Consider the following 27,995-nt stretch of genomic DNA (forward strand, 5'->3'; position numbering starts at 1 on the left):
GAGGAGAATTCAGCCCTGTGAAAAAGGCACAGCAGCCAATCAATTATCAGAGAATTGCTGCTAAATGGAGACAAGCTGACAACAAATATTTACTCTCGGATCAATTCGTTTAAAGTGCAATGTTTGGAGCAGAGTTTGGATGTGGGGAGGTCAGGCCCACCCACAGGTTGCTCCATGTACATACTGTTATAAAGGTTGCATTTATATAAAGACAGAGGGACATGCACTGGGAATCTCTGCTTGGAAAGGAAAAAGACTGGAGGGTTTTGGAAGACACACTATGAGAATCCTAATTTTTCTCCTCACACTGAACGTCTTCTTATGTTCAGGTAAGTTGGGAGCCTTGACTTCCTTTTTAGGAGGGTTTGGGGGTGAAAAGTACAATCCTGCAATGGACTTCTGATGGAATTGTGCCTCCCTCTCAGGGTTTCCAGCACATGACTATGACCTCCCTGTCACAGAAGAGGCTCTCAATGCTTCCCTTGCACGGATCAATTCCCAGTCATGGAGCAGAAACCTGTATGGTGTTGTCAGGAGCCGAGTCATGGGAGTAAGTACAAAGACAACGGAGATCCTTTACCTGAAATGTGCTTTCCTGGGATGGAAAACTCTTTTCCACCCAGTCCTAGAAACCCAGGTTTAGTTGGAGTTGGCTGATGCTGCTTGAAAGAGGGTGGGTTTGGGCCATTATCTGAAGTTACAACTTCAAGAATCTTTTGTATATAAGTTTGTAATTAAAATACTTTAGGCATTCAGATTTTTCATGCCTAGAGTAGAAGTTTTTGAGGGTTGTCTTGTAGGATTTTGTTCAAAAGTTATGTTTTTAAATACCTCAAGCAAACTGCTTTGCTTTCGGCATCAAGCAGCCTGGTTCATCTGAAGCTCCTTGCTGATTTAATGCCTCCACAATTCAGGATTCTTTCTCTGATCTTTATTTATGTCATCTGTCTCTATGCACCAATTCTGGTTTAAATCTGCTAGAGTCCAGGTGCAAGCAAGAAACCCTTATCTGTTTTAATTTGTGGTGCTCAGAATTATATTGGATACTCCCCAAGTTAAGGAGTTAAAACTTCTTAATTCAAAGTTATAAAGTTCATGTTCCTGAGCACCCTCAGAACCTTTCTGTTTCTATAGGTGGTCTGTATCAAGTATGACACATGGATTTATATAATTTGGATTAAAACCTCAAGTATGTGAAAGTAGTGGGAATTTACTTTTTGTTGGGTTTTTTTGGGGCATTGCTTTTAAATTTTTTTTTTAAGTCTCCCATCTTGAGCTAAAGCATTGACTGGACTATGAGAAAGGGAAAAGAATAATCAAAATGGACTAATGCTGTGTTGTGTTGACCCTGCTTTCACCAGGTGCACATGTGGGACAGTGATACTTATGGGTTAGATCTGCACTTCAGCATCCGTGAGACCGTGTGCACCAAAGCTTCAGGGAGAGACCCCTTTACCTGTGACTTCAAAACTGGCCCTTTCTTGGTAGGTGCCCCTGGTGGGAATGGGAACCCTCCCCTCCATGCAGGATCTTCTCAGGAAGGGTTGTAGCGCTGCTGGTGCTGAGAAGTGAGGAATGGCTGCCTGGTTTTGATACAACCTGCAGCATGGAGTGGGTGTTGGGTGGGAAGGGTCAGTGGTGGGAAACTCTTCTGCTTGATCAGTGGGGAGGGCAGGGAGCTGCAAAGAGGATTAGTGTCTGGGAGCAGTGTGTAGTGAAGGTATGTGTGCTTTTGGGGCCAAATCATGGAAGGAATGGCTTGTTTTCTAAGGTAAGAGGGTAGAAAAGCTGGTATTCCATTTGCTTTTACCTATCTGGGCACCACATGAAGCGTTACCTTCCCATGTTGTGCGGATTCTTCCTCTGTGCTGACAGTGCTGATCTCTTTTGGATTTTTCACTCTCAGCCTGAAATAAAAAGCCTCTTGATACAGCTCTTGCTCTCCTCTGAGTCTTAAATCACCAACTTTGGTGGAAATACATTGTCTTTGAGTCTGTGCACAGATTTGGGACTTCTCTGTGCACAGTTACTCAGGCCAAGACACCTCTGTTCTGGGACTAAGCAGCTCATGCATGTGTGTAGATGGCAGCACACAGAATTGTTGGTTATTGCTTTGCTATTTTTCTTTAAAAACACAAAAGTTGGCTGCTACAGTGTTATCCCTGTATCCTAAACTGACGCCATCCCCCTCTTCTTCCTAGGGCAATATGGTAGTGTGAGGATGTGTTTTCCAAACTTGAGTGCAGGTTTTGCTGCGGTTTTTTGTCCAATTGCAGAGACAATCTCTAAGGGTAGTTTAACTTCCAGAGCTGGAACTGCTGTTGGCATAGCCCTGCACTGTCCTTCTCTTTGTGCTGAGCTGTGAAAAGCATGTGGAGATTTTCTCCTACCCCGAGCAGGCTTAGAGGTTTGTACAACAAACACATGGCTGGGGAGAAATAACATGTCATTGTATAATTGTTTCCAGGTTTGTTTCTCTTGGAATTAGTTTTTTAAATCCTTCTGCAGGTTTACACCACCAATGAGGGTTTGTATTAGATGTTTGCTCTGTGAGATTTGCTTTATTTTGTTCTGTTACAGCCCACTGCTTCCTGCAGGAGTGTTGTGGAGGTCTCTGGAGGGCTGATTGCCAACATCACCATGCGGTGCCATCGCAGCACATTCAGCTCTGAATCCATGAGCAGTGAGGAGGTAAGGAACGGGGGGAAAACCCTTTTTTGCTGCCTGGAGGAGTGAAAACTCTGCTTACCCTCTTTTAAAGAGAAGTCAGGTGTCTGTGTGTGCTTCTGTTGCAGGAGGAGTTTTGGATCAGGAAAGTGGATGTAGTTTGAAATCCATCTGTCAGCTGTAACTCTTCCCTTTCCATCAGCTGAGGGCTCTGGCCTTGCCTGGGAGAGTGTGACTCTGTGGCACTCTGGCACATCTATCAACTCCAGCACTTCCTTCATTGAGTATGGGCCTGGAGAACAGTGGCTGGCACTTCTTGGACACACAGAGATCCCTATGTCTTGGGTCTCTTACCAAACCCAGCTCCCAGCTGAGCATGTCATTACAGCACAGCCCAAGGACATCTGCTCTGCTGAGATCTTTGTTCCCTTTTTGAGCTCTTTTTTGGTTTTAAGAGTGTTATTCAATGCTGACCTAACCTGGGGATTCCTACTGACTGTTTCCAAACTGTGCCAGTGTCTACTTTATCCATTAAGTGACTCTTGAACTTGTGCGTCTGTACTTAGAATACAGCTCTACAGTGCTTGAGGGAACACAATTTAACAAGCAAGGCTATGGACAGCTTTTATTTTTGGAAAATTCAGAGATCTAAATGAAGAATTTGAATTGTAGAATCTCAGAATGGTTTGGGTTGGAAGGGACCTTAAAGTCCATCCAGTTCCACCCCCTATGGTGGGGCAGGGACACCTTCCACTGGCCCAGGGTGCTCCTAGCCCCATCCAGCCTGGCCTGGAACACTTCCAGGGATCCAGGGGCAGCCACAGCTTCTCTGGGCACTCTGTGCCAGGGCCTGCCCACCCTCACAGGGATGGATTTCTCCCCAATATCCCATCTCACCCTTCACTCCTTTAGCTTAAGGCCAGTCTGCCTTGTCCAGTCATGACAAGCCCCTGTGAAAAGTCCCTCTCCAGCCACCTTGTAAGCAAATAGGGTTCTTTGTTACTTTTCCTTGGCTTGAATTGCCAAGTTAGCTCTTCTTTTATTCTTTTATTCTTTTTTTTTCTCAAAATCTCCGTTCAGAGCTGGCTAGTGAGTGCACCCCAGGAAGCCTGGCTCTGCAGAGCAGAAAGACTGCACGTGGAGCACTGCAATGTGTAACAGTTTGGGATGTTCAGTCAGTCCTCTGTGGGTTGACATAACCATTGTTTAACAGGGCACTCAGCACTTGCTTTTACAAGCAGACATCTTCCCCCAAGTCTTCCTTAACCATCACTTAAAATTCAGTGCTGTTGCCATATTCCTGCTGGGGAATATATTTCCTGCAATGTTAATAAGGAATAAATGCCAAAGGGAATTACTGCACTTGAAAAGTAAAGTGTTTCCCTCTGCAGAGGGCTGCAGTAAGTGCACTGTAGCTCTTGCTGTGGAGCTGTAATTCTCCTCAGGGGATCTCAGTTTGGCTGAGGTGTGTGGTTGGTGTGCCTGTGGTGGTATTTGGATGGGAGAGGGAATTGTGGTTGACTGAGACTGGCATCAAAGAACAGCCTGAGTTTGATGGGATCATAGAGTCCAACCTCTGGATTGCAGAAGCACCAGCAATAATCTTGTTATCAGCAAAATTAAGAATGAGGTTTGGAATTACTTTAGTAACCACCTCGTGCCTGAGGGAATGGAGAGGTGGGACTTCTTGCCAGGTGAGGTTTTTAAAGAAATGCTTTTAATTTCCAGATGATGCACATGCCCATAACGACCCCTGACAGGCGAGGCAGCGCCCGCAGGGAAGGTAAGCCAGCTCTGCCATGCTGGAATACCCTGACCTGTATTTTCCTCTAGGAACATCTCCAGGTCATCTGTCTGAGGGAAAAGACAATGTGAAAGATCAGCTGTTTGCTCCTGGTCATGGGCAACTGGTTTTTCCCCTGAAGAGGGGTGTCTAGTTTAGGGTGCAAGGAGGGCACTGTCCTGCCAAGCCAGGCCATGCTGAGGCTTATACATTTTTTGGATTGCCAGATTTGTGCTCTCATAACCAGTGTGTGGAATGCAGTGCTGAATATTTTCTAGTCTAGAATCACAGAGTGGTTTGGGTTGGAAGACATCTGAAAGATCATCTCATTCCACCCCCTGCTGTGGACAGGGACACCTTCCACTATCCCAGGTTGCTCCAAGCCCTGTCCAACCTGGCATTGGACACTTGCAAGGATGGGTCAGCCATGGCTTCTCTGGGCAACAATCAACACAAGTCTGAAAGCATCTCATGCTTACAGATGTCCCCATGTTCTTTTTTTAGATGATGCCTTTGCTCCTGAAGCCTTCCCTTCAAGGGGAAGAGACAGCAGCCGTGGATACTGGAACAAACCCAGCTACTTCAGCCCTGACAAGATGGAATAACCTGGGTTGGGTGAGTGTGGGTTAGGGTTACGGCTGGGAGAGCCAAAGAACCTACAGTTCCAGGGAGACCGGGGCTGCAAAAGGCCATCCCAGCTTTGCTGTTCCTCCATCTTTCTGATCTGCACCACCAATGGTGATGGGGCTCACGTTAGGGTAGACTTAGGGTTAGGCTTAGGGTTAGGGTTAGCTTTTTTACGCCCTGGGTCTGCAGGTTTTGTGGCAAGGTGGGGAAGTGACTCCTCAGGATGAAGGACTTTCTGCTCTTTGCAAGACATTCCGGCTCCAGAGCTTATGGCTGTCCCTCACTTTTCAGTTGTCCATCCTATATCCTCCAACATACACCAGTGTCCTGGGGTACAGGTAGTGTGCAAAACATGCAGGAAAATCCTTCTGTAAACTCAGAGTTTGGGTTTAGTGTAGGCTTCTAGCCTTTTAACCCACATTTTCCTCATGACAAGGACAGTGAAGGGCTGGAGCATATCCAGAGATGGGATATGGAGGAATGGCTGTGTCTGTGACAAATCAAGTGCCCCAGGGCCACACAGCTCCTCAAACAAAACTGAAGGGATCTGGGAGAACCACGGTGGGGAGAAGCACTTGTCTTGGAGAATTTGTGAAGGAGATGTTTGGAAGCCAATTAATGGGAATACTAATGAAAGTCACCCGTGATTTATTGGAGCTGGCAGAGCCTATCCCGCACAAAGCACCTTTGCTGACCTGCCTCTGTGTGGGAGCAGCTCTAATTGCTGCTGATGCTTTACCTGCCATCTTAAGGCGTTAATCTAAAGGGAAGCGGTTTGAAAGAGTTTTAGCAACACGGAATGAGCTCATTCTTTGGCATGCTAAACAGGTTTAAAGTAGCTGGGCAGAGGAAATTACTTAGTGCTCTGTCTTTGTGATTAAAAAGGATCCCAGCGCTCGGGTACATATCATTAGCAGGTCTCTGTCCCTGTGGAGTGCCAGAACTGAGAGCTCCCTGTGTGTGGAGCTCAGCTCCAGCCTGCTGCGTTGGAAACTGAGACAGTTTTAGATGGAATTTAGCACCGGTGACTCACCAAAAGCTAACACATGTTACTCATAAGCATAGCCGTGGTAAACCTCGATGTGCTGAAGGAGACAAGCCTCCTGCTCTCCTGGAAACGAGATATCAAAGGAACACCCAGGAACTCTGCTGTGTTTGTAAGAATTATTTCATTAAACCCATATGCTATTTTAGTTTATCCCTGAGCCCCTAAAACCAATAGGCCTTTTTAATCACTGCCTGCCTTCTTACAGGAATTTCTAACTTCTCTTTGCCTTTGGGAAGTGCTAGGTATCTTTAATTCTCTCGCTCTCGAAAAGAGCTATCCCCTTTAAGCAGCACTCAGAAATGCTTTGTGTTCTTCTGTCTAATTTCTGACTTCTAAAATCTCCAAACTAAAAGCAAAATGTTAAATATTTCTGAAAATAGAACGTGAAACAAGTGGGAAGAAATTTATGTTCTTGAAACACAGAGCAGCTCGAAATGTAATTCTTTCTGCCTGCTCTTGAGGACGGGTTGCAAGTATCATTTATGGAGCTTTTTCCCCCGATGAATGTCCTGTGTTTTGGACATGTAAGAGGCAGATACATCAGGAGATTTTAAGAGAATATCAACTCTACCCCCAAAGCCCCTTGTTTCTCTTGCTTTTATCAATTTGACTTATTAATTGCAAAGTCTGGAGAGGAATCTTCTCGATTTTGCTAGTATCCAGAATTAGAGGATTTCATTTGAAGCCAAAAATTAAACAGATTTTATGTCTCGGAGGCCAGGAAAAGTTATTCCCTGCTGTTTTCCCTGGTTTTGGCATATGTATGATCCTGGCTGGCATTATTACAAGCCATGCAGGGTTTGGTGGGGGCATGGAAAATGAGTGCTGAGTTTTGAAATGGCAGCAGGCTCGACTGGCTTAGCTTAGCTGAGATTTTGGGGGATGCTGGGGAAATAGCAATTTAATAACAGAAGATTTTCATCTGTTACTGAAAGAACCTGGTGCTGATGGGCAAAGCTAGACAAGTCCAGGTAAGAAATTAAATGTGATTTTTTTTTCTTTTACACACCAGAATGGGTAACTGACTGCTGCAAAAATTGCTCAGGCAAGTGGCTGACAGTTTTTCATGCTGGATTTTAAATTTCTGAGCTAGGCCTTCTTATCTTTTTTGGCTTCAAGAATTATTTCAGGAGAATTCTGTGCCTGACTTCGTGCAAGAAGCTAGTCTAAACGGACTCACTGGTGCTTTGTAGCTCTTTTTATTTATTAGAATGTCTTAAATATTCAGGAGGGAAAAAAAAAGAAATCAGTGCCATTGTTATATAAAGAACATTTTCAAGTCTGCAGCCTTCAGACCCGCCAGTCTGCTGGTGCCTGCAGGAATTAGAAATTGAATATGAAAAACCCCATCAGTGATTAATGGGCTTACTTCAGTGACAAGTCTTAATCAGATTTTCTGGATTTATTTCCTCGTCCATCTCCAGAACTGGGGAGATTGTGAAATTTCCGTGGCATGCTCTGGGACCAGTCTTTCCCATAAATAGCTCAGGCACACCGGGAGTGACAGGAAAGGGGAAAAAGCTGCTGTACAAGAGCTGATCACCTGTTAACAGCCTGTGCCTGCAACAAGCTGGAATCTGCTTAATGGTGCTCTGAATTGCAAAGAGAAGCCTAAAAATGGCTCAAACTTGCCGACCACCTTAATCTCCAGGGAGCAAAAGAGCCCTGATGCTTTGCTGTTCCAAAATCACCTGCCTAAGACAGTTTTTTCTTGTGGAGACCCTTGAATTATATCTGGAGTCTCCCCCAGCTCTGCTTCATGTCCTTGAACAGGAAAATCAAGAAGCAAGTTCCTGCCTTTGCAAAATACAAGTAGATGGTGAATGCTGATTGCATCTTACTCATTAACCACGAGGAAAGTGGTTTTTTAACAGGAAATCAACTTCCTTCAGCATCAAGCCAAGGGGCTGTGATTTTGTCCTCAAGTTTTCCGTATTTTCCTTACAACTGCTCTCTGACTGAGGACTCTGTCACCTGGCACAGCTCGCTGCTGGCAGGAGGAGTGTGGTGGCAGTGAGGAGCTGATTAGCAGCAGCACTGGGATAGACTGGCATCCTTAAATATTAGGCTGAGGTTTTTTTCAATGGAAGAGTAACAGGCAGCATTGGGCCTCTTCTCATACCTACGATCCATCCAGGATCTGACCTTCAGAGTGAAATGGTTTACCTGTCTCCTATGAATATAATATCAGAACAGGGTTCACAGCTCTCCTGGGCAATGGAAAACTGAGCTTTAATCCCCAGTGCCCTCATTAAGGAGCTGCTTGATTTTAGTTGCAGTTTTATATCCTCATGTCTTTGTTTTTGCCTCTCCCATTCACCCACCACTTTCTATGGGTTCTCATAGAGCAGCTTATTGCTTTCTGTGGAAAAAAAAAAGAAAAAAAAAGAAAAGTGAAGCACCAGAGGGGAAGGAAAATCCCTGCAGGGTGGGATCTGTTGCAGGGTGCATGAGCTCCGTGACCGATGTGCTTTGGGAGCCAGAGCTGGAGCAGTTTGGTGCTTTAGGAAATGTCAGGCTGTTGTTTTATTGCTCCTGCCAGAGAGCCTGGCTGTGATGAGTCCTCAGTGTCACCTGGCAGCTGTGACACGCTGTGGCAGGGGACAGCATGCTTTCATCTGTTCAGAGGCAAAGGACTTGGAGGGAAACAAAGCCAGGCAGGAACTTTGCTGCTTCTGGGGTCAGAGCATGGCAGGGCTGAGGCAGCAGTGTTAGAGCAGAGAGGAGAATCGCTGTGGCATCCTCCTGGTGCTGTGAGCAGCAGCAATTTTTGTTGCACTTTGTTCCCCTCTTCTCAATCTGTTTTGAAGGATTAGACTCACAGCTGCATGGAGGAAATTGTTCCTGCTTAGGGAGGATGTGGAGCTTGGATGATCCCTTACACTTCACAAGCCCCTTCATCTAATTCCACGAGAACACCAACAGGTCTTCCTTCCCTGGAAGAACAGAAAGGTCTGTCGGCTGCCTGTTCTCAGCGCTGGGTTTTAGAAATGAGCTCATCAAAGAATCATGCAGTTGGGAAGCAGGGCTCAAAAAGCAGGGCTCAAAAAGCAGGGCTGTGTAGCTGAGGTTGGAATACCATGGGATAAAGATCCCTCATCGTCTTTGAGCTCCAGACTGGAACCCTCTTGGGGGAAGACTTTGTCCTTAAACTGAGCTGGAATTTCCCGTGTTCCCTCTGGTTCCTGTTTCTGCTGTTGTCCCTTGGTCCCCAGCGATGATTGCAGTGGCTGGTCCTGGCATCCCCCATCTCCAGGGCTGGAGGCCTGGGCCTGGCTCCAGGCAGGATTCAGTGGCTCCTGGACAAGCTGTTCTTAGACAGTCACTATATTTAATGCCTTCCACACGTGCAGACTCTCCTTTCTTGCCTGAATCTATCTCTGAAATTTTACTAACAAAATTGTCTGACAGAAAAATTTCAAGTTGCCATGGTGACCAACTTGCTGAAGACAATGTGGACTACAGGGTGCTGGGGAAGCTCTCACATGTTCCCTTGGAAAAGTACATCTCCCATTTCTTCTGAATATTGTGCTCTGGATTCAGATCCATTTCAGAGCAGACCACACATCAGCTTCTAGCCTCAACCAGCTCTAATTTTGGGACTTGACAATATGTGTTGATTTGTGTCCCGTGCATTTTATTTCACTGTTGTTAATTTTTGTTACAGTCTGTTTCTTTTAATTCCTTTTTTTTTCACCCTAATTAGCCATTGCCACGACATTTATGCACATACAAAATGTTTTGCATATGCAGGTTTCTTTTTGCAGATTCCACAGGGTGGGAAGGAAATTAATAAGTAACTTGTTGAAGCTGAATGCACTTTTCCCAAGGATGTTTGGTTGGTTCTAAGACAAATTCTCAGACATTTCTCCTTGCTCTCTGTTTTCAAAGCAGATTGGAGAATGAGAAAAGTCAAGATTCAAAGATCTAGCATGGGAAGAAAGAACCTGATGCCTTGGCCTTTCCTTTTTGGTGAAAAAACTTTTCTTCCGTGTAGTGAGAGTATTTCCCCAAACTGACTTTCTGCTCTGACAGCAACTGGAGGAGCTCATGAGATGCTAAATACACCCTGATCCATCAATAGCCCTTTTGATGTGTTAGGTCTCCCTGGGAGAACTCTAATTTAACTGTGTCCAGGACATTTCCATCATCCCATAATGATGCTATTAAAACCTCATTATTCCATTTGTTTGTTCTGTGTTTCTCTCTGCTTGCTTGTTATTTTCTGTGGTGCTCCCGGCTAATTATCGATTATTCAAAAGAATACACCCACACTGAATTCCTTTCTCTCCGGGCTGCAGCAGCTGCAGACAGAGAAACCTCGCTCCAAATCCAGAGGCTGGAGTTGTAGCCCACCAGGAATTTGGCTTTAATGGGTACTTGGTCGCTAATGTAGAGAGCTGAGGGCTGCTAATGACAATGATTGTCAGGTACTAATGGCTTTTGGAAGAAGGCCAGGTTATAGCAGACCTCTGATGTGTTCCTCACCTGGGAAAGGTCTCAGTAGTCTTGTCCCCCTTCTCTCCACTCCCTGCACAGAGCCCACCCTTCAGCTCTTCGGGAAATGGAAGGTTGCTGTGCAGCTTGGGTGTTCTTATTGTTTTTGGTTGTTTGTTTTTTGTTTTTTTTTTTTTTTTTAAGGATTTATCAGTCACAATAGACTTATTTTTCTCTCTAAAGCCATTGTCCCACCCAGTTTGACTGTCACCCATTTTTCCCTCCTGATTGCAGCAAGGTAAGCTGATTTGTAGGAATTTCCACCTCAAAAGCTTGAGAATATGTAGTCAGAGCCCTCGATGACCACCACCGGGGAGCAGGGAGCAGAGGGTGCTGGTTAGGTGCAGAGGTCTAACAGAGGAAGTGATGTTTTCCTTTTCCAGAGTTGTTTTGCTTTGCTTGGATGAATAGGATGGGAACCTTCGAGGCCAGGCTGGATGGGGCTTGGAGCAGCCTGGGATAGTGGGAGGTGTCCGTGACACGTCAAGGGGGTGGGATGAGATGAGCTTTAAAGTCCCTTCCAACCCAAATCAGCCTGAGATTCCATTATTCCTTTGCTCTGAATGCACAGTGCCAAAGTCCTCCACGATTTGTCTCTCTTCCAAATCTTTGCTGAGCATCTTTTTTCCCAATAGGGCTGATTCCACCCATCTGTGCTTATTTTAGGTAGAACCATTACTCTTCATTGGGCAGGAACAGCCTAGGTGCTTTCTGAAATGCCTGAGCTTAAGAGATTGTGGCTTAGGTCTTTTTATACTGTCTTTCTGGCCCAGGTGAGCAGAAGACCTTCCTGGCCTGTTTCTCCAAGACCTGGCTTTGTTTCCTGGAAGGGATGAGGTGGATGGACACAGGAAACAGCTTCAGTTGGGCTTCTACACTTCCCTGCTTCACTCTTGCTTTTCTCAGTTCCCCAACAGGCAGTTCTCAGGACCAGGAGTTGGACTCAACAGTCCTCGTGGGCCCCTCCGACTCAGGCTATTCTTTGACTTCATATTTTTGTAATATGTGATAATTAAATGTGCACGTCTCTACACACACACACACACACACACACACACTCAAAAAAAAAAAAATCCCCACCTTCTTTCCTTTTTTTTTTTTTTTTTTTTTTTTTTTTTTTTTTTTTTTCCCCCACCAGCCAAAATGATTGCAGTGTACTTTAAACTCCTGGCTGCATGCATGCAAATGCCTTCACACCTAGGAGCAGCTGATGTGGCATCTGCTGTGCAGATGTTTATGTGGCAGCAGGGAGCAATATTTCCTTTGTCCACATTACTTTCCTGAGCCTTTCCTGGTCCCAGATTGCTGACTCAAGCACTCGGTACTCCAACATATCAGTGACCCTTGCTAGGGATGCTCCCTTCCAACTCCCCTGGCTGAAAGTTTGGTCTGTGTAAGCAGACCATGAGTTTTGTTGTTGGATTTTGCTTGGGGAGTGGAGATTTATGCAGCAGCAGGGATAGGGAGGGAGCTTTCCCCGAACGCTTAGAGGCACTACTTGCCCTGGAAGGGATGTGCAGAGTAGAAATTCTCTCTTCCTGCAGACTTTGAGGCTATTCAGAAACTCTGAGGCAGCAAAAAAGGGAAGGGAGACAGGAAAACCATGGGGCATGAGTCTGGGCCTTGCTGCATACAGGGACTTTGTGGCTGTTTGAACTTTGCTGCCTTAGCAGAAAGTGAAATGTTGTCACCCTTCCGATGCAAAGCAGTTGTAGGATGAGGAAAGAAATTAGAGTTTGGATTTGTGCAGTGACTTGGGTAATGAACAGAAGCAACTGCAGCTGCCCACACAGGACAGGACACCTGGCCCCTGCCCAGATCTCCGGCACTGCAATCTGTCCCCAGGGAAGGGTGGAAACTGCTGACTTTCTGCTCTCTGAGAAAAGCAGTAAAACCTGCATCCATGGCAGAATCACTCTTTTCATATTCATTTTCTCTGTTTGGTTTTTGTACAGCCCGACACTTTTTATGCTGACAGTGTCTGGGCAGGAATTCCCATGGTGTGGGATGGATGAAGGACAGCACCACGCAGTGATACTGCAGAAAAACTGGGCTCAGTTCCCTTCTCTCCCTTCAGTCAGCACTTGTGGAATTTGGGCTCCAGGGTGCCACAGCATCTCATTTGCCAGACCCTCTTTTTGGCATCATGTCACAGATGCTCCGTGATGAAACCCCCACCCCTGGAAGTGCTTCAAGGCCAGGTCAGACAGTGCTTGGAGTAACCTGGTCTAGTGGAAGGTGCCCTCAGATGGTCTTCAAGGTCCCTTCTAGGCCAGTCTGTGATTCTGGGATCACTGCCAGGCACCAGTGTGACTTGTGCCACCACGAGACTGGTGCTGGTGTGTTGGCAGCCCTACATCAAATCCTGCTCATATGGGCTAGCTGGAAATGGGTAGAGCTACCAGCAATAAAGAGGGGCCCAGTCCTACATGGAGCTAGCCTGAAAAAGTTCCCAAAGAGCAGAGATGATCAGCTGGATGGAGCTTAGCCCAAGATAGAGAAAAGGCTGTTGCTCATCCTGGAGGAATGTGGAGATTTCTGGGCGCATGCTCGGCTGTCAGCAGCCTCAGCTCAGGCTGCTCATCCAGCCTGACCCCTAGATGATCCCTCTGGAATGAAGAAGAGGCATTAATTGCCCAATCTGTGTCCTGATTCAGAGTTGTTGAGGAACTGCTGGGAGCAGGACCTGAGCATTTTCCCGTGGGCTCTGCCGTGGAGCATGGGCTTGGAGCAGGTCTGCAAGTGCGAGTTCAGCACGGACACTTGGCAGGGTCCTCAGGAGCCACAGCTGTGCTGAGGGTGATGAACATCCTCTGTGGCACAAAGAATCAGTGGCTGATTCCAGGGCTGTCAGTGAGCCTGCCTGGCCACTCCTGCTCCTGCTCCCTGTTGGTGCTGATGCCCACTAGATGTCAGAATTGAATAAATGCAAGGGGAAACAGCATCTCAGTTCTCAAATTATTCCCCTTTCTGGCCCTCCCCCTTCTGATTTCTGGCCAGCTGTGTGATAAAATGACCTTTGTGCAAGGAGGGTCAGTGCGTTTAAATGGTGAAGAGAACGGGATGCAGAGGAGAAATGACAAAAAATCCTGTCTAGATTGGAGTGCTTGTTTTGCCTGTGGCAGCCCAGAGCTTAAATTCTGCCCCAGTCATGAAGATGGTTTTGCTTTTTACTCTGTGGACAGTGGAATTTTCTTTCTCCTGTATGACAGACTTACCCTTTTTGATAAAATGGCTTTAAATCAGATTTCCCAGCCTTGGCTGTGCAGTGCCTTTGGTAAGAGGAGAGCTAGAGAAATAAATGCTGCTTGTGGAGAGGGTCTGATTTCAGCATTGAAGTCTTCTACTGTTCCCAGCTCCCATCTCAGCTCTTACTCAGGAGCTCAGTTCATTCACTGCAGCTGCTTAACTTTAGCAAGAGCATCCCAATGCCTCTTAAAGATTAGGTGAGATAATTAATGCTTCCACAACCAGGAAGAAATCTTCTGCTCTCTGACATTCACAGCTGCCACAGTGTTTGCTCCCTTCAAACCTCCTGCTGGCCTTAAAATCCTGACTTTCCCCCCTGTTTTTTCCCCAGGACAAATTGTTGCCTCTGTTTCATGGCACAGTGGGAAATCTTTGAAGGAAATGGTGTGCCAACACTTGGCAACCATCATGTGATGGAGGCTTCTGAGAGGGTGGTGGTGACATATCTGTGGGCACTGCTTGTCCCCTGTGGCAAACAAGGAGTCTGGACTGGGAAAATGGCATTAGACCTGGAAAGGGGATCTTAAAACATGGGCCTTAACTCTTCCAAGGAAATAAAGCTCCTGGAAGTTATCTAGATGTCCGTTGGAGATTAAATCAGGGGGAGATTAAGCTGGGAGAAACAGCCCAAGAAGGAAATAGGGATTTCAGGCTGGCCTCCAGAGACCAAACTGGTTTAGGGCATTATTTATCTGTGACTTGAAGGAGGAGACCACCAGGAAAACCACAAAGCCTGGCAGGATCCCAGGGATTACAGGCCTTGATTAATGAGAGTTTAAAAAGAAACTTATGTGCTTGTGAAATATTCTTTCTGAGCAGTGGGAAGGTGATGCTGCTGGCTGAGCCTCCTGATCTGGAATGAATAATGGAGAGGAAAAAAAATCCCCAGCATCCCAAATGGAAGACTATGGATTAAAGAGTAAGGGAAACCCCATAATCACATCAAGAAGAGGTCCTGTGCAGAAAAATGGGAGCCAGAAACATTTCAGCCTAGGCTACATGACTGGTGTGAGTTACTGGGATAGACTTGTTGAAACTTTTAGATTGGAAAAGACCTTTAAGATCATCAAGTTCAAGTGTCAACCTAAAGATGGGGCAGCAAACCCCAATCACTCTTCTGTGCATGTTTCAAAGGTCTTTAATTTCCTTTTGTGTTTGAATACTGGAAGCAGTCTTGTTCAAGCATGAGAAATCTCCATTAGACAGGTTTAGCAGGGGCTTTGGGAGCAGATAGATCAGATAAAAAAGACAAAACAGAAAACCCTGGGGTAGTCTGTGATGCAGGGGTTGCTAAGGAATATTTTTATACCTTTTCTGATAAGTGGAATGGTCTTCCCAGGTATTTTGAAGGGAAGAAGCTCTGACTACAGGTAATGCTAGAACTGATTGCAAGAGCCTTTGAGTTGTTTGGTTTTCTAAGCTGGTGTTTTATTAATTCCCAGCTTTTTATCCTCTTGAAGAGAAAAGAAAAAAAAAAAAAGCCACTTGTCCATGCAATTTTTTCCAGCTTCTTGAGCTCTTTTTAAAGCATTCACAGGTCCTGCTGGTGAATTTTCTGGAACAGGCCCCACACCACTTTTCCTAGGAGAGAGAAAGGGTCTCAAATACATAAGGTTTATGCAACAAGAAAGACACACAGCCCCTTTTAAAGGGTTGAAGCAGCAGATCTGTGCATTTGCAATGTGTTCAGTGAACCAAAACAGAGCTTTTTGTCCTAAAAGCTTACATGCCAAAGTTTGAAAGTACACCCATTGAAGTGGAGGTGTCTGAGGGAAGACCAAAAGGTAGGAGCTGGGTGCTCTTTGGAGAGTGTCAGAGATTTCAGTTCACTGAAAGAGGATGGAACCAAAGCCTAGAGCTGAAAAAATAGGCCCTGGTTTTCTGCCACGATTGTATGACTGTATCTTTCTTTAAAATGACTGTTCATTATGACTATTTTATCATGAAATTACTCTGTAGTTGCTCTCTGTTGTTGGGCAACAGGACATGTCCTGACACTTCTCTCTGGCCAAAACAACTCTGCATGAAGTTGCCAGCAATTCAGTTCCCCTAAAAAATCCTATTTTTAAAGAGAACTTGCTGTTTATTGGAAGCATTACCTGATGCCACAGTGAGCAAAAGCAGAGATTCTCAGTGTGCTGCCATGCCTGCCATCGACTGACATTTGCAGTGCTGGAGAAGAGCAGCTCGGAGCAGAGGGCTGGAATTCCACAGGGATGTCCTGGGAGGCTGAAGCCTGCCACAGTTTGAATATGAATGCTGCTGGTGCAGGAGATTTCCTGTGTTTTGTATTCATAGCCACGCTCTGATACTGCAGGGACCTTGGCTTTCCAAAACCCCTGAACCTGGTTTGTAGGAGCTGAGTGGGATCTTTGGATTCCACCTCTCTGAGCAACCAGAGAAACCCACAAGGCTCAAATCTTGGGTTTAAAACTCACTCTTTTTATTTACTTGATGCCAGGGCTGTTCATTTAGGGGTGAGGCTTCTGTGGAACCTGGTGTGAGTGGTTTTCCCTCCATCCCCAAGCATTCCCAGACCTGCTACCTTTTGCACAGTCCCAGTGGAAGGAACTGGACTGGTTTCACCTCAAATCTCCCAGAGACAAGGGCCAGTTTGCCAAAAGTTTCTCATGTATGTGCCTCCCTTTTGCTTCTAGAGAGAAGGAGAAACAGAAGTGATCTGTGTTTACATGGAAGAGATGCTTTTCAGCTCTCAGCTAAGGGGAGGCATTTCTCCCCGTATGTGTGATTTGCCAAGAGTGGGAAATTCACTCCTTAGCAGCCCATGACATACGGCAGAACTCAGGAAAGGCTCAGCTGAAAGTCTTGTGAGCCCTTTGCCTTGTCCTTCCTCAGATATCTCATCTCTTCCCTGCTGGGAGAGCAGAGAGAGATGTGACTGCTGTCCTGAAAACACACCTCTCCAGCCCCTAAAGTGTTAAAAATTGTGGCAACAGTTTAATTCCAGAACTGGTAAATGATGTTTTGAATGGCTGAGCCCAGTGTGGGCCAGAACTCCATGCCAGGTTTCTTTGCACTAATCCCAATTAAGGTAACCACAGGATATGCTGCTGTATAGGGACACAGAGCACAAATGTTCACACAAATGTGATCACAGACCTGTAGGCACTTGCTAGCATGGAGTGCTGCCCACTTTGAGGTTACTTCCTCTTTTGAGTCCACTTTTAGTGGAGAATTAAATAAGTCAGCCACCATCTGGCTCCAAGACACTGATTTTAGCAAACAACAATCCCAAAAAGTCTGTATTCCCCTCATTCCTCCCCCCTCATACTGCTCTTTGCTGATCAGAGACAGCCAGTTCAAGTGTGCAAGGGGAACACGAGCTGGGAACATGAAAGGCAGGGAGACAAGGCAGCTCTGAAACTAGGTTAGAGATGAAACGAGCCTGAAATTTGGCAGCTGCAAGGCAAGGCTGGGTGGCCCAAGGGAAATGGCTGAAAATGATTGATGAGATAAATGATTAATGAAATAGTGAGATTAGCCCTGCATTTCTGTTTGGATCCCAAAGACACAAACCAAGAGGAGTTGTGTGGGTGTGAGGGATGCAGAGGAACAAGCGCAAGGGCAGCATCTCCCAGAAGGCAAGGAGATCACTCAGGTAAACCTCATGTTGGCTTTATTGCACCCCCTGGAGTCTAAAATATGCCCCCCTGTTTGGAGGGTTGACTCATCATTTGGTACAGGATTTGCCATCTGCACAGCTCTCATTCTCTTTGTTTAAGCAGCTCAAATAGAAAGAAGTTAATTTAAATCTCATTTTACCCATTGGTTTTTCTCTTACATTCACTGCCATCTACCAAACACCTGGACAGAGAAGTTTTGGGTTTGTTTTTTTTTTTTTTTTTTCTGTATCAGGAATTTTGGGTCTCCTGGGCTTCCAGGGGCCGTTTATATGGAGATAGTAGTAACCTTGGGGTGGGAGGTATGTGTTCAGGTCTAATTCTGCTTTTTCCTGGCAGATATTTCTTTCAGGAAAGTAGGATGTTCAAATAACAGCTAGTCTGTCATGCTGTAGTTGTATCAGTGGAGTCTAAATAAGAGATCGATCTGTGTTTACACCCCCCACCAACTCCTTAGAAGATTTTGGAACCAGAGGAGTGCTCGTGGGACCTCATTGCATCTGCTGTTAGATTAATAGGATCAGCATTTGGAATGACATAACCACGCCCCCGAGGGTTTGGGGTTCTTTGCCAGCTTAGAAGACAAATGCATGGTTGTGTGATTCTGTGTGACCCCTGTTGCTCAGACCCAAATGCTACAGCACACAACAGTGTCACAAAACCTGTCCATTAAGAGGTGGCTTGAAGAACCTTCTACTTTGGACACATCAGATGAACCTTTTTCTTTCCAGAATGCAGACACAGGTGTTGACTTTCCATGGCTGGTGTGGCCTAACAAGTGGCTATGCCCTGTAAAATCGAACACCAAGATTAGTGTGGGAAATAGTGAAGGCAAGAAGATTTTCAGAAAGCTGTAAAAGCAGGCCTTAGAAATAGAAAGAGCAGAGAAACAGAGAACTAGCTGCAGCTGCAAAGTATGAAAGCAGAAAAAGTTACAATGGTATAGCAAGCAAAGACATTAAACAATAGCTTGAGTTTTAGGCTTAGTCAAGATAAACCTTGAAACTGCAGGAAAATATGCTTATCAAGAAAGGAGAAGGTTTTAAGCTTAATAGTGATGTATTGTTAATAGAAAGAAGACAAGCAAGCATTTTGTGAAGCAGGTGTATGTATACTTTTAGTAATTAGCTAAAACAACTATCTGTAAGCTTTAGCAATATGCTGTTGGCTATAAAGTTTTTAAGATGCTCTGTAACAAAGAAATCTTTGGCTGCTGCTGGCTGTACCTGAGCTTTGCCATCTTGCCATTGTCTCAACCATGCAATGAGGCTGAGGCTGCAAATAAAACTCAAAGACCGTACCCCAGCAGTCCTGTCCTGTTCATGAGGAAAAAAATAACAATTAGAGCAAAAGCTGCACCCAGGAGATGCTGTTTGTCCCAAAATTTACAGCACCTCCTGATTATTTAATGCCAGCTGGCTGGGGTCGCTAAGTATGGATGTGCACGTATCCATCTGTATGTATTTATAGATATAAAGATTTCTTCAATATCTACAGGATTTTCTTCTCCTCCTGCACGCTGCAATTCTTCAGCTGTTGTTGATTAGGAGGATGTTGATGTATAGAAGAGGAATGCCATATTACTTCACCTCTCCCTTTCCCTGAGTGACTGCTTCAAGAATTCTGGAAGTGAGCTGATATTCTGCGTAACAGCAGTCTGGGCTCTGTTCCTGCTTTCCCTGCTGCTAAATAGAGTCAGGGAGCTGCACAGGGAAAACCAGCTCTGTGTCAAGGTTGTTCATTTCCCCAAGGGCAATAAAATGCCATGAAACTACTTGTCAGGGGACTAAAAGATGGATTTTTAAGCAGTCCTGAATTTAGCCATGCAACCATGTTGGTTACTTGCTAGGCTGGATGCAAGCTCTGGAATGACTTGGAGAAAGGTTAAATGGTAAAAAAAAATCCAACGCATTTCCATGTGTCTGTTCTTTGGTCATTCTTTGCTCCTTCTTAGCAACATCAAAACTGTGTTTTGGGGAATGTGTGCTCTCTCAAAGGCTGGGGTAGAGCCCTTGGGCTAGGTGCCACCTCCCTGTAAATGATGAGGTGGCTTTCAGGTGCTTGGCAGTTCTGTGAGCACAAGGTCATGAGCCAGTGGGTTTGGCTGACTTTCTGCAAGGCCTTGACATCAGGAGATAAAGAGCTCTCAGAAAATCACTGGAGCCATCCTTTGCTTCACTCCTGCTGACACAAGGCTGTTGGGTGGCTCCTCCTGGGACTCCTGTGAACCATCACCCATCGTAATTTGCATTGCTATGTGCTTGGGCTCTGTGATGGTTAAATGCCAGAGTGGCACAGCAGCTGTTCCTCTTTTTGGCTGAACATCAAGAGGCAGGCATCCAAATGTCAGGTTTTTGGGGTGTTTTTTTCCCTTCTTTTCCATGCCATCTAAATCTTTTTTAAATTAAGGGATTAAAACAAGATAGCATAAATGAGATCTCTGTGTGATCGCTGTGTGCTCTCCTTGAGGCTGCAGAGTTGTGTGACCCCAGAAAACCAGACCTTGAAGGCTTTCCTTGGCTGCAAAGGTGTCTCCTGCTGAGATAACCAAAGATTTGCATCCAGCTGAAGCCTCCAGGGCATGGAACACTACCAAGGGTCATGTTGACAAAAGCAGCCCCTAATATTGGATTGCTGCTGGGCTGGATGGGAAGCCTTTGAGACCAAAGATCTCTAAAATGTACCATCCTCATGAGATGGAGAAAAAAAGAGCTGTACAAGAGCCAGGTGCTCCGGTCTCTTCTGGGATGGGACTGGTTGAGACTTTGTGGTGCAAGGAATTAAGTTTTCTTGTTTTCATATAAATGTAAAATGGCTTGTGTTGAAAAGGATCTTGAAGAGCATCCAGTTCAGGGACACCTTCTACTATCCTGAGTGGCTTCAAACCCCATCCATCCTGGCCTGGGACACTTGCAGGGATCCAGGGGCAGCCATGGCTGCTCTGGGCACCCTGTGCCAGGTCCTCCCTACCCTCCTAGGGCGAAATTCCTTCCCAATATCAAATCTAAACCTTCTTTGTGTAAGTGTAAAGCCATTCCCCCTTGTCCTGGTACTCCAGGCCCTTATAAAAAGTCTCTCTCTTTCTTGCAGGTTCCATTTGGACACTGGAAGGCTGCAATTTTGTCATCCCAGAGACTTTTCTTCTCCAGGTGAACACCCCCAGCTCTCCTAGTCTCTCCAGAGCAGAGGGCTCCATCCCTCAAGGTCATCCCTGTGGACTCTCTCCACAGCTCTATGTCCTTCCTGTGCTGGGAACCCCAGAGCGGGAGGCAGCACTCAGGTGAGGTCTCACTGCTTTCCTGTAAGGTCTTGGGAACGGAAAAGCCTCAGGAGAAATGTCACAGCCCCAGTCTTTGCTCTCACACTGCTCTGCAATCATTCCCTGACTTCTGCGAGGGCACATCTTGCAGACTCCCTGGGATGCTGGGAATACAGAGGGTAACTCTCAGCTGCTTGGCATGCTCTTCTCCCACCTGTCCTTCCCTTCTGCTGGATGTGACACACAATTCTCGGGGTGTTGGGAATCCTGGCAATTGCTGAAGTCTGTTTCAGAAGCCAGGCTGTTCTTGTGATTTGCAGTTCCTTTGAGTAAAGTGGAGGAGAAGAAGCAAATAATTTTTTTTTAAAAAAAGATGAGCCAAAAGAAGAAAACAGTGCAGAACAAGCTGGAATGTTGAAAGAGATTGACAGGATGGTTTCATCAGATGCTTGCTCTCAGAGTAACCAAATACTTTTCTATTTAAAAAAATGCAAAAACCAAAACACCCCACCCCCCCCCCAAAAAAAAAACCACCAAAAATCAAAACAAAATAAAACAAAACAAACCCCCAAAATCCAAGACAAAACAAAAAACCCACAAAACCCCCCACTTTTCCAAGTGTCTTCATGCTGCACCTTGTCTGCTCTTGGTGTGAATGGAAGGCAGTGCTTGATGCTCCTCTGCCAGTGTCAGCCAGTTTGCTGCAGTCAGATCCCCAGGTAAAGGCATTGTACAAATGTCAGAGGAGTGTCTCCAGACTTGAAACATCAGATGTCATTGCTTTCACCTTAATGAAATGAGATCCAAGGGGTGGGGAGAGGATAGGACAGCCAAAAAATGAACTCCAAGCCAAATTAAGTCGGCCTCTGAAAGCAGTTTTCTGTTCCAGAGGTCTCTTTCTCTCCACATGAGGTGGACTGGCCTTGAGCAGCTGCCAGATGCCCTCCTGGATGCTCTCTCACTGCTCCTCCTTGGCAGGACAGAGGGAGAAAATAATGTGGAAAATCTCCTGGATCAAGACAAAGGCAGGGACATCATTCATCAGTTATTGTCATGAGCAAAACAGACTTGCCTTGGGAGAAATTAATTTAATTTATTGTTAAAATTTGTACAGCCTAGAGAGGACGAGACTGAAGGGAGACATGAGAGCAGAATTCAGCTTCCTCCCAGGGGGCAGCTCCAATCTCTGCTCTCTGTGACAGGGACAGCACCTGAGGGAGCTGCTGGAGCTGTGTCAGGGCAGGATCAGGTGGGATTTTAGGAAAAGGTTCTTCTCCCAGATGGTGCTGGGGCACTGACCAGACTCCTCTAGGGAATGGGCACAGTGCCAGTCTGACAGCCCAAGGAGCTCTCAGGGATGCACAGGATGGGATTGTTGGGTTGTCTGTGCAGGGCCACGGCTTGGACTCCATGATCCTTGTGGGTCCCTTCCACGCCACATGATTCTATGATTAAAACAGATTTGGACGGTGAAAAACAAAGACTAAAATAATACTTTCTCTCCAACACTCTTCGCCCAAGGTGGCCTTTGCTCCTTCATTCCCAACTCTTCTGTCCCTGTCCCCTGAGGGACTGGGAATGGTTGCCGTCAGCCCATAATATCTCTCCTCTGCCATTCCTGCCTCTTCCCACTTTTCCCCAGGAAGTACTGGGCAGAGGCAAGAGAGAAGCTACAGCAGTGGAGGATATGGGCTGAGACACCCAAAATCTGGGCTGTAGGCAAATGGATTTATCCTCTAGGCTTTCCTTTCTGAGTCCAGTGCAGGAAACAGCACTGACTTTGTCTTTTTAAATATTTGGGGTTCAGTTAATGCCTGTGCTACTTGAGGGTGTCATGAGATTGCCAAGTTATTTCAAATTCCCACTTCCCTGTTTGTCCTGGCCTTGCAAGTGTAGTGTTTAATAAATCCTTTACAATGCTGAGCATTAAAGGCTGCTTAATAGCTTGTCACTTCAGGTTTGTGTTATTTCAGCATTTGCATAAGTGCATTCAGGATTTTGGCACTGCACTCCAAGCCACCACAGACGTTCGAGCTTCTTGGTTCTCCCAGCAAGAGGAAGCAGGGCTGGGGGAAGATCACAAGGGTTGGTTTTCCTGTGGGGTGGGCAGGAATGTTCCGGCAAATATAGGCAGCTTCCAGTTGAGCCAGCCTAGAGCATGTGAAGTCTGTGGTCCTCCCACTTCTCTTTTTCTCTGGGAGCAACTCCAGCAGCAACAGCTGCTTCTTCAGCCCAGGCAGCTGAGCTCTTCTTCCAGAACAGAGAAACCTGGGCCCAATTCATCATCTCTGTTAAATGTCACCATGTCAGATGCCTAATTGAGCAAAATCCCCAGACCACTGGAAGCAGCCAGGACTTCAGCTGGATATCTGGAGGAAAGGACCTTTCCACCCATCTCCTGGTTTTGTTTTCCCCTGTGAGCCATCACTTTTTTCTCGGGAAAATATCTTTTGAGTGCCCAGCCTGCGATGTGTTGGATGTGGACCCAGCTTTTTGTTTAGAAGGAGGTTTTTTTTGGCTATGCCAGACAGAACTGTCTGAGGTTCCTTTTCCAAGAGACTTGTAAATAAGCAGAGTAACCAGGGGGCTGTGTAGCTGGGCTCCAGAAGAAGCTGAACTCCAAACAAATGAGGCAGGAACAGCTCACAGAGATCCAGATGCTTCTGCCTGCTGAAAGACTATGAAATGTATGTTGAGCTCCTAGTTTTATAGATTTTATCACCTGTAACTGCCCTGAAATGGGCTCTGTAATCCAGCTTCTGAATCTTAGAGGAGAACTTCTTCCCCAAGTCGCTGAGTAACTGGCCATGATCTTTACAATTGTAAATAATGCTGTTTTCCTTGTCCCTGTAATCTCCTCCTACCCTGCAGTGCTAGTGATGTATCAGGCCTCATCTAGATTGTTCTAAAATCCACATTAAGCATTTTTATTTGGTCTATCAATGTTAATATATAGCTATTTTTCTTCTATGAGGGAGAATCCTTCAAGTCTTCCAGTTCCTGGCTTATTTCTAGGAAGCAGCCAAACATCTTTGATAGAGCACATTTGCAGTCTTGTTCTCTGATAATTCCCCCACCTTCGTAAACCCTTTCTGAGAGCTCTTTTAAAATGGCTGATTTTATTTTTGGAGACTCTCTGGTAGAATATTGGACCTCAGAATATCTGGACCTCAGACTACCTGATCTGAATATCAGATTCAATACTCCACAAGTTCTGGGTGGAGAATTTGCTTTTTGTCATGTGGGAAGTTGATGCTTCCACTTGGCAGGAATGTTGGGGAAGGAGATTTCTTTGGATTTCTGAAGGAAAATGCTCCCTGCTAATGGTTGAGGAGGATGGGAACAGCTGCTGTGAGTTGGCAGTGCCCCTGGAGGCTCCTGGAGTTCAGAGAGCGAGGGCAGAGCGAGACAAGGGAAGGTGTAGCCAGCAGCTGTGGAGAACAAGAACAAGCTCAGAATACCCTTTAGTCACAGCCTAGAGTTGTGCCAAATGTATATGTGAGCACTCCATACCACTGGCATCCAGAAAAAAAAGTGGAAACGAGTGAGCTGATGAGATGCTGGAATTAATGGGGCAGGCAGGAATGCCGTAGCTCACTGGGAGGACTGGGAATTGAAATGAGCTGGTATTTCAGGAGCTCCTCTTCCCTGAGCTTTTGAGCACGGTCACTAAGCCATTTCTGCATTCGAGGAGCTTGGAGTGTTTGTCCTATCCTGCCTGTGCCTGTTTGCTGCTGCTTGTGTTCCCCGATTTTAAATTATTCAGGCAGAAGGGGATAGCAGCTTGTTGAATGAGGAACCAGTTTGAGAGTGGGATCTGTGCGTGGAAGAAGCAGAGGGCTGCTGGAGCCATGGGGGCTCCTTAAATTGGCTTTGTTCCTAACCTTGATATGAAGATGGGGTGGAAAAGTGGAAGTCCAAGTGTGGCCAGATCCTTGGCCCAGCCTTTTCCCAATTGGAACAACCAATGCTGCAGTGCTGGTACTCCTGCACATCCAGAAAGGGCTCCTGTTTCCTTACCCTGAGAATGACTTCAGCAGATACTAAAACTCACCCCATGGCTCAGAAACTTGAAAAGTGAATGAGCTTAAATGTGTGTATTTTAGCCTTCCCTGCACTCAGCAGGGTGAAAAGCTGAACGTTCTCTGCATGGAAGTGGGAATTTTGTTGATTGCCAGAGTCAGGAGTGGAGAAGAAGAACCTCTCTCCCCCTCATCCTTCCGTAGCTGTCAATGACAGACTGTAAGTGTCACAGTGTGAGTGTTGGCATCTTCCACCAGGGCTGCTGGGGAGCCACATTTTCCATCATTTAGTTCTTGTGTGACATGTGAGAGGAGAAAGGGTTTGCTGTGCTGGCAGCAGGAGCTGGGCCCTGCAGAGGGAGGGGGTCTCCACCCTTCAGCAGGAGCGGCTGACCTTGGTCACACGAGGGGGTGGGATGTGGCTCTGGACAAGTTCTGAAGCCCCGTGGTTGGAAAAGTGCCACTTGGCACAGATGGCACAGAGCATCAGGTACTGGTCTCCAGCCTCACAGTGACAGCTTTTCCTATCCCTGGCCCTCTCACAGCAAATGTGGGCAGCGATGGGTGATCTTGGGGCTGGCCACCTGCACCCCCAAGAAGGTTCCTGCAGTAGCTGATCCTTCACAGCATTCACAGTTTGTTTAAATGGTGTTTGTTTAAATGATTTTTGGAGGTGGATGGTGATGCTGCTGTAGATCATGTAATCATTCAGCTTGGAAAAGACCTTTGACATCATGAAGTCCAAGCACAAATGGTGTGACTTAGCAAAGAGCTGGGACAGAGTAGGGCTGGATGCCAGAATTCCACTGGAGCTATCAAGTAGTCAGGCTGTCTGCCTTCAGGAACCTTCAGGATTATTCTTTTCCCCCAAGATTAATTTTTACTTTGTAGTATGAATCAGCTGTGTCCTTAGAAAAGCAAGCAAAGCCACAAAATCTGACTCATTTGCCTGAAGGCAAATCCTGGTAAGGTCAACACAAGTTTGGGGCAAAACATCACTTGGATCTATCAGTCCCTCTACAACTCCAGCTGGGAAGAAGGGGGTACTGCCCCTATCCAGGGCTTCCTGCCTTCCTGGCAGGAGCCTTTCTGTGAAGTGTTGAGATCATTTAGAACTTGACCATGCATACATAAGCTTCTGGCAATTCCGGTTCCACCCCTTAATGGGCTTGGTTCCCAGAAGTGTTTGTGCCAGCCAGTCATGCACCAGTTAAAATTGACCTCTGTAAACCCCAGACTTGGTTCCCTGTATGGGAGAGAATCACAGGATAATTTAGGTTGGAGAAGACCTCCAAAACCATCAAGTCCAACCTTGGTACCATGCAAGGAATGTTATGACTTTTAAATGTAAATCAGTGATGCTGTGGTGGCAAGAGAGATTGAGTCCCGGACCTGTTTGGGTTTGTAGGAACCTTAAAGATCATCTGGTTACAATCTCCTGCCATGGTCAGGGAATGTTTGAAGTTAATTCCCATGGGCAAACCCAACACCATCCCCTACAGGCATTCCTGGCTGTGAGGAATGAGTCGAGTCAAGCTCCAGGACCTGTCATTACTCATGTCTGAGAAGGCCGCTGAGGAGTGATTGTCAAATGTCCTGTCACACCTACAGTCCCAATCCCACTTCAGCTTTTGGAAAGCAAACAGCTTTGTGTCACATGTAAACTCTCAATTTTGGGTTATGTGACTCCTGCTGGTTTTCTAGTAACTTGCAAAAAAAAAAAAAAAAAAAAAAAAAAAAAAAAAAAAAAAAAAACTTCCCTGAAGTTTTACACATTAAACTTGACCAGGAGTTCCAAATTCAGGATCAGCTTTGCTGCCTGTCACTGCTCAGCCAAGGTGATAAAATGCCTTTGGAAGAGGATTTTGAAAGCTCTCTTTGCAGCAGTAATTGTGGGAACTTGAATTCTGCAGATGCTGAGCAGCCTGAAACAAGTATTGAAATCACCTTTGATATGGTTTGCAGCAGATTTCTGAGAGACACCGTGAAGGAAGGAGCAAAATTCAGGATCCCTGGCACTCTGGGTATCCTTTAAAATTATTTAGCACCAAAATGATACTGTCTCATGGGCACCTCAAGGCCAGGTTGGATGGGTTGTGGACCAGCCTGGTCTAGTTGAAGGTGTCCCTGTCCATGGCAAGGGTGGAACAAGAAGAGCTTTAATGTCCATTCCAACCCAAACCATTCTGGGATTCTAGATTCCATGACTTGGGATGAGACTAACTTGGCCACCCCTTGTGTGTACCTGGAGAGTGACCCCCCATAACCCATGGAGCTGGAGGTGCTTTTCCACTTGTCAAATCCCTCTTTAATACTCTGCCTCATCACTCAAATTAGAGCTTTATATTAAGCACACCACTTATTAATTAGCAACAATAACCATTGCCTTGTAAGATAATTATTTTGCCTAATAACAAAACACTTGCCAGGAAGACTCCACTTTTCCAGCCGCTCCAGCTTGCCCCTGGGTTTCCTGCTGCTTCCTTTCAAAGATGACAGCTCTCAGTGTTATGAACAAAACAGCCTGGCTGGGACACTTGGCTCGAACTAAGTACTGACACTGAAATGTTAATTAGCTAATCGCTCCTGGGAATCACCTACACCCCCACCCAAACTAGGACTAGGATGCAAAATAAGCCAGTGGAATCATGGGAGGGGGTTTTGGGGATTAAAAACACCCCAAAATGAAAAAGAGGGGCACAGTGGAGGGGGCTGGATGGGTGTGCTGGTTGGGGAAAAGGGAACCCCATCCCTAGTCTGTGTTTGACCTGTCACTATAACCTGCAGAGGACCAGGCTGGACTGGGCTGTGGGAAACAGGCACAAGGAATCAGACATTTTACCTGGTGTTAGCAGGAGGGAAGGAGAGGGATAGCTGCTGCTGGATCTCGGCAGCAGGCTCTGCACATCCCCCCCCACCCTGTGGCCACCAGTGTGCCAGGAGGAAAGGAGAGAGGACGCTCTGCTGATCAGGACTTCAGATACAGACTGGACACCTCTTCACCTCTGCCACGGAGACTCCAGGGACAGACTCTGCAGCCTTCTCACCCTTCGGCTACTGGAAGAGGCTACACCACCCCCCCACCGAGCTGACTTTTTAATAAAGAGCTGAACACTAATAAAGGCATAAAACCTGATCATTTCACTCAGTGTCTTTGGAGAGGCTTTTCCTAGGCAGGTGTGTTGTCATACTGCTCCAGTGA

General features: G+C 46.1%; 1 protein-coding gene across 5 annotated transcripts; it reads left to right on the forward strand.

Annotated features, from left to right (window-relative positions):
- The first annotated feature begins 127 nt into the window (after positions 1 to 127).
- On the forward strand, positions 128 to 27,929 carry SPP2 (secreted phosphoprotein 2). Of its 5 annotated transcripts, none has more exons than XR_013340389.2 (8): positions 128 to 329; positions 426 to 550; positions 1,362 to 1,484; positions 2,581 to 2,691; positions 4,396 to 4,450; positions 4,955 to 5,065; positions 20,603 to 20,792; positions 27,581 to 27,929. XR_013340389.2 is itself a non-coding variant. In XM_021552914.3 (7 exons), exons 1-6 carry the CDS (start codon positions 140 to 142, stop codon positions 5,053 to 5,055), a joined length of 705 nt encoding a protein of 234 aa, XP_021408589.2. In that variant the 5' UTR covers positions 128 to 139; the 3' UTR covers positions 5,056 to 5,065; positions 10,020 to 10,310. The 5 variants fall into 5 exon arrangements, 1 of the variants encoding a protein (XP_021408589.2); XR_013340390.2 differs by having other exon boundaries at positions 27,646 to 27,929; XR_013340391.2 differs by having other exon boundaries at positions 27,649 to 27,929.
- Positions 27,930 to 27,995: the final 66 nt, after the last annotated feature.

The sequence above is a fragment of the Lonchura striata genome, chromosome 7 (assembly GCF_050655825.1).
Source record: "Lonchura striata isolate lonStrDom1 chromosome 7, ASM5065582v1, whole genome shotgun sequence".
In the NCBI taxonomy this organism is placed as follows: domain Eukaryota; kingdom Metazoa; phylum Chordata; class Aves; order Passeriformes; family Estrildidae; genus Lonchura; species Lonchura striata.